The 12,236-nt window shown below is 33.9% G+C and overlaps 1 protein-coding gene across 7 annotated transcripts in view; it reads right to left on the reverse strand.

The window, feature by feature from the left end:
• PHF20L1 (PHD finger protein 20 like 1) overlaps nt 1–12,236 on the reverse strand; it is a 68,948-nt gene that overhangs the window by 48,424 nt on the left and 8,288 nt on the right. For all 7 annotated transcript variants that reach the window (XM_031439656.2, XM_064476832.1, XM_031439657.2 and 4 more), the window contains exons 3-4: nt 2,357–2,528; nt 2,128–2,212 (exon numbers count right to left, since the gene is read on the reverse strand). In XM_031439656.2, the coding sequence (XP_031295516.1) occupies nt 2,128–2,212; nt 2,357–2,528 (257 nt within the window). The remainder of the gene's footprint in view (nt 1–2,127; nt 2,213–2,356; nt 2,529–12,236) is intronic.

Here is a 12,236-nt window from a genome sequence, read left to right on the forward strand (position 1 = left end):
GCTCTTTGAGGGCTTCTGTTTTTTTTTGTTTTTTTTTTAATTTCTTTTTGGGAGGATGGTGGCAGGCAGGCAGGGGCAGGCTCATCCATCACATGGGACATACAGAAAAATCACCAAACTAATACCTCCCATGGCGATTTTTAAAAAACAAGTTATATCTGCCAATACTTCACTAAGGGCTTACTCAAACTACTCCTGAAATGGCAGAGATTTCAATCAGTAACATCACTCTCCCACTGACGTAAGCTTCAATTTCCATATTACCTGCCCGTGAACAAATGGGACAGATAGTATAAAAAACAAGGATGGGTTGTTTCTGAGTACGTTGCATAGGTGTGTACGCATGTACTCATATATACAGACTCCTAAGAAGCTTTAATGGTGGAAGAAAGGTCTCAAAGCTCCACACATTTAGCGAAATCTCTCTTAATTAAAACAGAGAGCGTTGTTTAATTTTGCTTTGTTTTGTTTTGGGTGGATCCCATTACCCAACGAAACTGATTCACTACTTCTTTTCCTTTCAAAAATTTACTAACTGCCTACTCTGTTCGAGGCTCTGGACTCGACACCTGGGAAGCCAGTGTGAGTAAGACATGAGAATAAGACCTCCATAACATGGTTCTCCAGAAGTTCAAGCGCACAGTAATTTAAAGGCCCCACTAGAAAAAGAGAAGTAACCTACAAACTTAACAACCGAGAGACGTCCCTTGGGTGACTAGTAATAAAATCACAGCCTTATTTGTTATTTCAATTAATAAAACAATACATTGGACTAAGTTTTTGTTTTGTAAACAGACAACTCTGATTTACTTTTTTTACACCTAACATTCTTTAATATATGCCTTTTTAAATGTTTTCCTCTTCAATCTTCTCTTACCTCTTAATTTTTCTCAAGTTTGTTGTTAGTTTAAATTCTCAGCTTAAATCCCTTCCATGGATCCCATCACCTCCAAATAAAACTCAAATTCTTTAGCAAGACTACAAGTCACTTCATACACCAACCCTTGCTCCTCCATCCTCCTCTTCTGCTTTCTCCATTCAACCTTTAAAGGAATCCTTCCCTCCAGTCACATCAAAGTCTTGCAGGTCCTTGAAAAACAGCAGGCCTCTCTTTTATTCTTCTGTATACACCATTTCTTCTGCCAGAGAAAACCTTTTCATCCCTCCTTTTCTAGCTAACTTGTTTGTCTTTTAAGACTCAGTTTAAAGGCAGTGTTCCCTTACTTAGGTTAAATGCTCTTCTTCCTAAGAAGCTGTCACTCAATGTGCTTCTTTAGTAAAAAGAATGAATGAGTGGTCGAGTTTAAGAAATAATTATAACTGAAAATGAATGCATTACTGACCTACAAGTATTTCATAACTGTTTTAAATGAGATTTTAAATATCAAATTTAAAAATATTTTAAGCATGCTTCCAATTTTAATTTAAATATTAATCTTGATTCCTTTCCAAATTAATCAGTCTACCATTTTTAAAATTCATTAACTGTCCAACAGATTCTCTCATTTTATGCCACACTAACATACCTGATTTCTGTGTTACTTTCAACATTTCTGGTAAGTTCAGTAGCTTTTGCTCCATATTAATATTAGATACCACAAAAGGCTATTAGGAAAACTAACTCTCAGTTATCTACAGAAATTAAGAAAAAAGGGGCTGGGAAAAGATGCAATAAAGGAAATCCACAAACTGATAAAGTTCCATATTCTTTCCCCAGAAAATATTGTGCTATATTCCACTTTCAACTCGAACTGATTTGAATCTTCCTCTATCTTTAGCATACAGGTTGAGATGTTCATAAAAATAATTTAGCCAACAAACTGGGAACAGAGAAGTAGCAATAAAATGTATATAACATAAGCCTGTGAACTGAAAGCTGAAAACTTTTATCCATTTACCTCTACTAATTTACAGTTTATTTAGGCAGTGTATTATGTATCATCTTATTCTCTACAATATATAGCAAATTAAGTACTCCTAAAAAAGAATATTAGAAAATTCATTAAGAATAAAACAAAGAGAAGTAACAGCTATATGTAACAATTACATACATCAATTTAAATTAGAAAGATAGTTAAATTTTACTAAAAATCCCATTTTAATTCTCAGATCATTTCAAACACATACCTTCTTTGTTAATCGCCTCAATCTTGGCAGGGTAATAGCGACAGTCTGTCCAACGAGCGAGAACTTCTTCTCCAGCTTTAAAATCCTATTTTAAACAACTTTTAAGATCAATGCCATGTATAATAAACAAGCATTTCCTTAACAAAAAATAAGCTTTGTAAAATTTAATACAATTTCTTTTAAAATATATTATTACAAATCTGGCAAACAGAAACGGTTTGCTACTTACAAAGAAATCTTCCTCATCTTTTAGCCCTTCTTTTCTTAATGCAGGTCTCTCAAGGGGTCGCAATCTATTGCTATCCCAGTAAATCCATTCATCATAACGATGACTCCAGCGCTCAAAATGGACCAACATCTTGCCCTCCTCATAGTCAATTTTTTCAATTCGTGATGGATACCTCAAAAATAAAAAGAATCTTCATATCAAGAGAAAATTCTTACATTTGTTTACATAAAGTATTAACTGAAATAAGGCTTACAATTACAGCCATAAACAAAATACGGATCCATATTTTTAAACTACTCAACCAACAAAGTTTGCTTTATTCTTTGTCTTTTCTTCTCAATGACTGTTTTCAAGATCTAATGAAGTAAACAGTTGATACACTCCCAGTGGAAACACAAATTATATAATTTATAATATAAATTGTGCTGTCTTGGAAAATAATTTGATAACATGCATCAAGAGCCTTAAACATATTCCTACCTTTTGACCCAATAATTCCAGTCCTGGAACCATATATACAAAACATTTATAACAAAAAAACAGAAACCATATGGTTAGAAAAACTGAAGACTGTAATTATAGAAACAATAGCCACTATATGGAATAGTATATAGATTTTTAATGTACTACTTACAAAGAATTTATAATGTAGGAAAATGTAAAAAAATAGCACTATGTTCAGCAGAATAATAAGTATATAAAATAAATTTGTCTAGCAAAAAATATCAACATGTACATTTGTCTGTATATGGCATAAAAGTACTTTCTCTTTTCTATTTTTCTATACTTTCCAATATTTTGTGAGCATCTATGATAGTAAACTCAGCTAAACTTTAAATTTAAAAACATAAAAATAACATCACATTGTTCTGTCTTCATGTGTGCTGATTCTCCTACAATTAATTCCAAAACAGAAATCAGTTAACTTGAAACTTTCAACAAAAAAATGCCTCATCATTCCTAATGTACTGTATTAAATGTTCACAGCGACTCGGTATTTTTTTAAAAACAACATTAAATAACATTAAGAGCTCAACAGCAGCACATGGTAGATGACTCAGTCATGTAAGTTATCTCATGTTTTTGCTAGTTCTTGATAAATCTCAATTTTTAATTTTCCCTGTGGAATGAATGTAAGTTTATATTTATATTAAATATTCATATAAATTTAAAGCACAACACAGCTCATGTAACTTTGAAATTCAGGAACTGATTGCTACCTGCTTCACAGATCACTCACGTATTCAAGGCTTTTTCTACCCTCTAGGGCCCTGAATCATCCTCTGGCATGGCTTCTTTCCTTACTTTGGTTTAATGACACTGAACTACCTGGAATTTCCGCAAACACACCATGCTCTATCAAACATCTGTACTTTTGTACATCCTGTTCTTTCTGCTTAGACCTAAGTTCCCCTTTCCTTCCTTTGTATGTTCATCATACAAGACTTGGTTTAACACATAACCACCTGTGTGAAGACTTCCCGACCCCCTCCCCTGGTGCTCTCACCACACCCAAGTCATCGCAATCATCTCTGTGCAGGTTCTTGAACTGTGCTGTGGGGCTTGAGACGTTAATATGTGTGACACACACACAAAAAGGGTCCGGTGGTCAAATAAGCTACGAAAATACTGGATTAAATAAAGTTAAGCTGTTTTCTTTACTGAAAGATTTCTTGGTCCTGTCAACAAAACAGAAATCAACTATTCACTATTACCAAGCCATGTGACCCTTTCATCACAGATTATTCATTAACATCTCCTGAGATAGCAGAGATCTAAGGAACATGACGTTAGAAACTATTCCAACCTGGGAGTTTTCAGGAATAACTGAGTCATGCCCATCTCTGTGCCCCTAGCACCCAGCACAGTGACAGACACATGCTGGCCACCCAGGGAATGCTCGACATGAATGGGAAGGGATGCTGAAGAAAGAAAATCTGCACAGTTCTTCAGAACTAAGAAGGCTGTCAACTCGATTATAACCTTAAGTTAGATCGTCCTCTTAAGTCTTTTTGAGGGAGGAGATGTGTGTGAGGAAACATTCCGTTCAAGAAAAACATGAAAACATGAAAAGCTAGGGGATTAACCTACTCCCTGAGGTGGATGTGCTGACTCCACTCATCCAGAATCAGCGCTGTGATGCTTGTCTTCTGCAGTGTTGCTGTGATTTGTTTTTGCTGCTCTGGTTTTTAAAACAAAAAAATGTCAATAGTATTAAGGGAAGCCTACAAATAAGGTTGTCCTTTATTTTTCAACATTCATTAGCCACTTAACTACTATAAAAAGATTTCCTATCAATTATAAAAACTGATAAAATTTTTAACTTACGTGTTTATCATCACATCTTTTTGATTTTGAACAACCAGAGGTTTATTCTATAGGTTCCTTCAAATTCTAAACATACACAATTAAGTATACACAAATAAATGATAAGTTAAAAAGAAACATAATTAACTCCTAGCTTGGAGGAGCTTAGAATTAGAGAGACAGAAGCAGCAGAATATTGACCGAGAGTCCCATGTCTGCCAGCCTCTCTGTTCTTTCTTTACCAAATGTCAGCTGATTTTTACATACTTTTATCTCATTAGACCCTGGTAAGTATCCAAGGTATAGATAACATAGTCACCATTTAAAAGATGACGACTATCCAAGAATACACATGGTAGAGTATTCAAAGCCAAAGCTGACTGGCACAAAAAGCCTTTAGGGGAAATGGGATAAGGCCTGTATCAAAGAAATTATTCCACATACGGTAAACTGGTAAATACAGACATTATTTTTCTCTTCTTTGTGTCGACAGCTTTTATTTCTGAAAAACTATGAATATTGAGATGATCATACAGTAAGTTCTTTGGTAATGGCCCCAAAATTATGCTTTGACATAGAATGGGGTTAATGACATATTATACTAAAAGTATCTAAAAAGAAAACCAAACTTTTGTCAGAGTTGATTTGCTCATCAACAGATTTCCTAAGAAATTTAGTTCTCCCTGAAGATAGTGAGCAGTGGGATATTAACTTCATGCTAATTTTGACTTTGATTTCTCACTGCCATTAAACTTTTATTTTGCTAATTTGAACATACTTTTTTTTCATTGAAATATAGCTGACTTTATAAAAATTTTTACATAAGATGTTATTATTAATAGCTCAGAGAAAATTGGAGCATTCACTAAAGGTTCTCAGGAGGCATTATCTATGTTGGTCTTGGTGGGGAACTCCAAGGATTTAGACTTAATGAACATGGTACAAAGGTTAAGTGTGTACACAGAGCATAACTCACTTATTCAATCACTGTTCATTTACTTAAAACCATCATGTGACTTAGAGTTAAGCAATCAGCTGGACTACGAGGATTCAGAGACAAGTGGAATGTGGTTTTTGTCCTCAAGGACCTCAGAGATTGGAGGGACAACTGAAGGGAATAGTTCCCTTGGGCTAGACGACAGTAAAGTAAGTAAAGGAGAAATGTGGGACATCAGACTGGACTAGTCAGCGAGGTTCAAACTAAAGGGCTTTGGAACAGTGAACTAATGAAATGACCCTTCATTCATTATATTCAAACGGAATCCTGTAAAGTCTGTACTTAATCTGGTTATCAGTTACACCTTAAGAAAAATCCTAAAATCAAGATCTTTGCTATACATGTAAAGTGCACAAAATGGCAATTTAACATATAGTTCTACACAGTGAAATGATTTCTCTGTTCCAGATGGCCCACCATGATAATGCCTTAATACACGTAGTGAATAAAAAATACTTCTGAACAAATGTATTCACAAATGCCTCCAGATCATGAACCACAGCAATATGATTTTAATGCACGATTTATTTTTTACCATAGCTGTGTGAATAGAATGTAAGATTTTTCTTACCAAATTTGGAAGATGTAGTGATAATGTTTTTGTTATTTTTTTTTAAAAAGATGAATCATGGAAAGCTGTTAAGAGTAAAGAATAGTGATTAGGCTAAATCTCAGACATTTATAAATGATTTGGGAAAAGTTTTGAAAAGTAGGAGGGTTTCAGAGCTGAAACAATTAGGGATAGTAAGAAAAGAAAACACCATATTTGGCATCTCTCCAGGGTTAAAAAGAAAGAGAAAACATAACCTCACTAGGACTATGATTCCTCGATGCCAAAATTCTACATAGAGCTGTATTACTCTTTATCATCTGCTACTGTAAAGTACCATAATATTTTCACTCTCTCTCTTCCCTAATGTAAATCCACTTGAATTGCATGCATTATTTAAATGATATTTACTTGTGTAGAAATTAAGGGACTGCCTCCATTGCTCTGGGCCTATCTTGCCCTCATACTTTTATACTTGAATCTTAGAGAACAGTTTACTCCCAGCAAACTTAGCAAGAAAAATAATCCATGCAAAATAGGTATTAGGTTTAATGGAAATAAATAGCATTCAGAAATACTGAGAAGACTCTACAATGGTTCTTGCTGAATTTAACAGCATTTTCATACATGCAATTAACTCTACTACTATAATCTCTCAATTGATTTCTTAGGACTCTTTCTGAATCAGTGTGGTCAAAATCCTCTAATGGTCAAGTTCAACTTTGGCTCTAACAACAGAGTACAACAAGGCCATTACCAAAAACAAAAATTACTTTCACCTTCTCTGAACTCTTATAACATTTTATTGCCTCATCTGATAATACGAGCATTTTAACACTGCCACTAGTGCCTCCCACCTATATAAAACTGTTCAGAGAGTAGCAAGATTTATGGATTCTGAACTAAACCTGTAATCCAGCATGAACCAGATACTGACCAACACTGAATACACTGTGTTGGTTCCTTATAATAACAACTCTTGAATGTTGTCAAAACACAAAGAGAAACTGAGAAATCTAAAATGGGAATTAGCATTACAGATGAATTACTATACTGGCTCACACTCAACTGCTTTACACAGGCAGGTCCTGACTGACAGCTAGGTCAGGATTCCCCGAGGCTGTGTGAAAAAAAACACTGTGTTTGGTATAGACATGTATGGGTTTTCTCTTGTGGTAGGTAAGATTTCCCAACTTTAATCAGATTTCAAAGGGGTCCATGATCAAAAAAAAAACTACAGGTGCTCCACAATCCTTGGAAGGAAAAAAAAGATGATGGGCATACAGGTATGCCAGACCTATAATCTAATAGATTAAAAACAAAATCCTTTTATATTCAATGTATTAACAGTAAGACAATTAAACATGATCTGAATTTAGGGAACTCATTCTGATTTATCACATAGTTTAGATTATCTATGTGATAATAGATTATCACATAGAAAATCTGATACACTCAGATTTTCACCTGTATTGATAAAGAACATCAACCGTGAGGAAATGATAAGGGAAATTCCTTGATACACTGATGAACTACAATCTACTGCACTTAAAGCCAAAGGACACAGTTGTTAACTACTCATTCATAGGTTACAATCCACCAAGCAAGGCCAGACATTATAAAACATTCTAAAGACTATCAGAATTCACTCCAGGATTTAACTAATCATTTGAATAAGTGCCATATTAATCAAAAAAGCAAAGTACTTTTAACTGACCCAATAAATTATTCAAATTATGCATTTTAAATAATAGTCCTTTTCTTGTTTATATTGATAAGACAATAAAATTTCTAATTTATGTAAATTTAAAAACTGACAATTCCTCATCCATTTCCTTTAAGAAAACATTAAGTTTCTAATTCACTATATGCCAGACACTGAAGTATGTATAAAGCTACAAGTAGAAATAACAATCACCAAACTCAAATTCAGCAGGGAGGGGAAAGAAAAAGAGAATCACATAAGCTAACACAAGTACAATATAATGTAACAGCCAGTAAGGATATACTATAGTAGCACACAGAAAGAATACCTAAATTAGACGTTCCCTTGGATAAAGTAGCTCTTTAATATTTAAAGGATGAAACACACTTGAAATATGACTTTAACATAATCTAAATGTAAGCAGAATATTCAGGAGTTAAAATTAATAATTCAAAACAGCTTTATGGATAAGAACTTCATAAGCAAGAAACTCTAACATGGTGTCGTAAAAATGACTAAAACATATTAGGAGAACTAGAAATAGAGAACTTCCTTACACACAATTGTTAGAATTATTTGCCAAATAATAAAAATGTAGAATGGAGTCCAAAGCAAACATAATATTCTTATAATCTACTAACCTTTTAAAATTGCTGGCTTCCTGGAAACATTTTAAATCTACATTATGCTTTGTAATTTTCAAGTGTTTTCTCACCCATTCAATTACTGATTATAACTACGACCACTGTCACCTAATAATATTACAGTATTTTTAGGTGACTTGCTTGTAGGTATTGTATGTTAATTTGTTTCACACTTGAAGAAAAACACAGTGAAAACAAAACCCTTTTCATTAATTCAAATCTGATATTTCCAAATGAAGTATAAATACAGAAGAATCTAGAATTTCAAGAACATTCAGAGAATCGCTATGTACGTCAAAACCACATCTTTTCCAACACTGACGTCTAAGGATCTCGCCACATCACCCCTCAGGTCCTCTTTTCAGCCCATCCATTCCCAGACACACGTCGAATGTATGCTGCCAGACCACCCTGCTTCCTACCTGTCCACAGTCTCCGTAGCAAAGAAAGGGTAAGATAGGCGATAGCTACATATTTCCCTTTAGAAACTTGGGGCAGCCACCTTTCAATTAAGGTTTCATTTCAGTCACTGGATTTAAACCTCTGTTTCCCTGTATCTCCTCGGCACCTGCATCTCTTGCCATGCTTACATTCATTCATACATTCACTCATACCAGCAGTTCTACCCAAATCAAATGCTTCCAATACAGCCTCTACATTCACCACCATCTCCCATTATAAGAATCGATTAGACTATCAAAAATTCCTTTCCCATTGCACTAAAAATGCCACTACTATTCTACCCAAAGTTTACAATTTCATATAATTTGTTCAGGCTAAGATGACCAAACTCTTTATTATTTAATTCTGTCACAAAACTCCAAACTCTAGCAGGTTGCAGTCTATTCAGTTTCTATTTCTTAGTATTTAGTACTTAAAAATTATTTCAATACTACAGATAGTCTTAAATGCTAATATGCCTGTTGATTAAAGTTTAAAGAATTTACACTGAGTCCTTTCATTAGATTCTACTGTCTAAGAATAACTAACGTTCATGCTGTTATTATTAAAGCTAACATTTAGAAGTACCTACCATGTGGCAGAAACCGCCATAAGTTCTTAATGTGTGCTCTCTTGCTTAATCCTCAGAGAACCCATCGATTTAGGTATTATTACTGTTCTCAGTTATTAAAGGGAGGTCATAGAGGCTCTGAAAGTCAAGTTAACTTGCTCAAGTCAAAACAGGTAATAAGTGGTGGATCCCTGAACTGAGGTTTGTCTATCCCTAAAGAATGTGCTTCTGATTATTATATATTCTGCATCTTACAACAGATCATGTTTAGCTCTTGTCAAACTTAACTGCAGTGTTTCAAATATAGGGGGCTCTTTTATCAAGAGGTACTAAAAACAAATAAATACAATATAAAATCAAGTTATATTATCTGTTTATTTTTTCTTGCAAATTTAATTTTAATCTTCTGCTTCTGATACAAACAAAATACAAAGTTTTTTGTTAGCCCAGAAGGTATGAAAAAGTTTTATTATATTGTACAAAATAAACACCCTCCCCAATGTATAAAAAGACTAAGCAAAAGGCTCTTTTGTTTTATTATTAAAATGTCTCAAAAAAAGACACTGTACCTCAACTACACTTAAGTATGAAACATCACATTAAAAATGAAAGAGCCTAAGAAAAGAAAGTAGCTTCACTTACAGGTTTGACATTGTCATAATGTAGGAAAGCTGGGATATGATCTGTTAAAGATCTAAGAAAAAACACGAAATTTAAAAATGAAATTAAATTTGCTAATCTAGTTTGATAAATATCATTCTATGCTTAGTTTTCAACCAGTAAGTCACAGTTCATTTGCGGTAGTGTTTTGCAATGGTAATCACATTTCAGAAAATTCCCAGAACTTTGGGGTTCATTCTTTACCAAACTCACCAAAATTCAATGAACTTTCCTAGACTTTCCTAGGCACCTTTTATGAGTAAAAGGAGCTAAGCCTTGTATATAATTTATTTCACTTAAGTAGCTTATACTTCAGTACCTTACCTAACCATGATGTACTAGGAACATACTCATTTTTAATTGAAGAGGGTTGGTTTGTTGGCAATGAGAAAACAGACATTTAAGACACAATGAATATTAAATATCCACATGCTTTCTTTAATTTTAGTGCAACAATTCTCTCCAAGTTGAGTTAATTGTAATTACTGAAATAACATAACATTTACATACCAATTTCTAATTTAATAAAAACAAAATTTTTATGTGCTGACTAATGATCTGTAGGAAGTGGTAGTAGCAATGATCAACAGTTCTTCAAAATATAGTCATATAAAAAATACTAAGAAACTGAGACCCTTATAAAGAATAGCAAAACTCAGCTGCCTTTTCAATATCATGTACACTTCCTTTAAAAAATTATACTACTGATATTTAAAACATAAAGCCAGTATTTTCTTCCTCAGTTAAAAAAAATCATTAAAAAATAAAATTAAAAACCCTTAAGCATCTGCAGATACCAGTTCCATCTACTCAGCAAAACTAGAACTGTAAAACATTCTTTTGAGTCAAACTGACTACCACCACAGATAACTTATTTCCCAATTAGTGGATTTAATCAAGATAAAGGATTACTTAATGTGATGTGACAAGTGTAAAATCTCACAATACAAAATAATAATAATATTCAGCAGGAATGATGTAATGAATAGGGAGCTGGATGTGTGTGACAGGTGATGACTGAACTTCAACCAACTATCAGATAAGCAAATAAAATTGTCTTCTCTCTTGGTCCGATCCTTGCCATTACATGAATGCACACAAAGTACAGAACAATAAAATTCAATCCATGATTAACCATAACCAAGATAGCTTTTTTTTTTTTTTAATAAAGCAACAAGAGCCTAACCCCTAACAACTATCCAGTCGGGTAGCACTGGAGACTACAGAAAGGGGAGAAAGAAATCTGAAGCACATCAAAGTACATGCAGGTCAATATATTCTATTCTACTGAAAAATAACAAAAAAAAAGATTTTTGGATCATGCATCACTTTGCAATGCCCATACTTACATTTTATTTCCTCTAACTAACATAAATAATTAAAACAGACTATAAACTCAAAAAATAACCCTGGATATTCCCATTGCTGTCCACCTCAAAAACTTTTCTTCAGGTTAATAAGGTTAATAATTCTGTACAGTCTAAACCAGTGGTTCTCACATGTGATCCCCAGACCAGCAGCATCAGCATCACCTGGAAACTTGCTGGAATGCGCATTACTGGCCCCACCTCAGACCTGCTGAATCAGAAGCTGCAGGTGTTGGGCCCACCAACCTGTGTTTAACAAATCCTTCAAGTGATTCTGAGGCAGGCTCAAGCTTGAGAACCACTCGTATGAACTTCACCTGAATCACTTTCAGAACTATAGTATCAATGAACTTTGTAAGAGAACTAATTTGTTAGTGAATGGGTACCAAATGGTAAGTTAGTGAGTTAAAGAATCCTATTGGATAAATCTACTTTTTAAAGCCAATAGTTACAGTTCTAACTAATTTCAAAATTAAACAGTTAATGAAAAAGCATTTAAATGAGTGGGAGAGCAGGATGGAGAAAAAGTAACTACTTGCTCACTATCCTACAAATACTTCAAACCTCTGTATTTTTGTTCCCAATTATATTCACCTTTCTCCACCTTTTCCAACTCATTTTCTCTTCTTCTAGAGACC

Source organism: Camelus dromedarius, chromosome 20, assembly GCF_036321535.1.
Source record: "Camelus dromedarius isolate mCamDro1 chromosome 20, mCamDro1.pat, whole genome shotgun sequence".
NCBI classification, from domain to species: Eukaryota; Metazoa; Chordata; class Mammalia; order Artiodactyla; family Camelidae; genus Camelus; species Camelus dromedarius.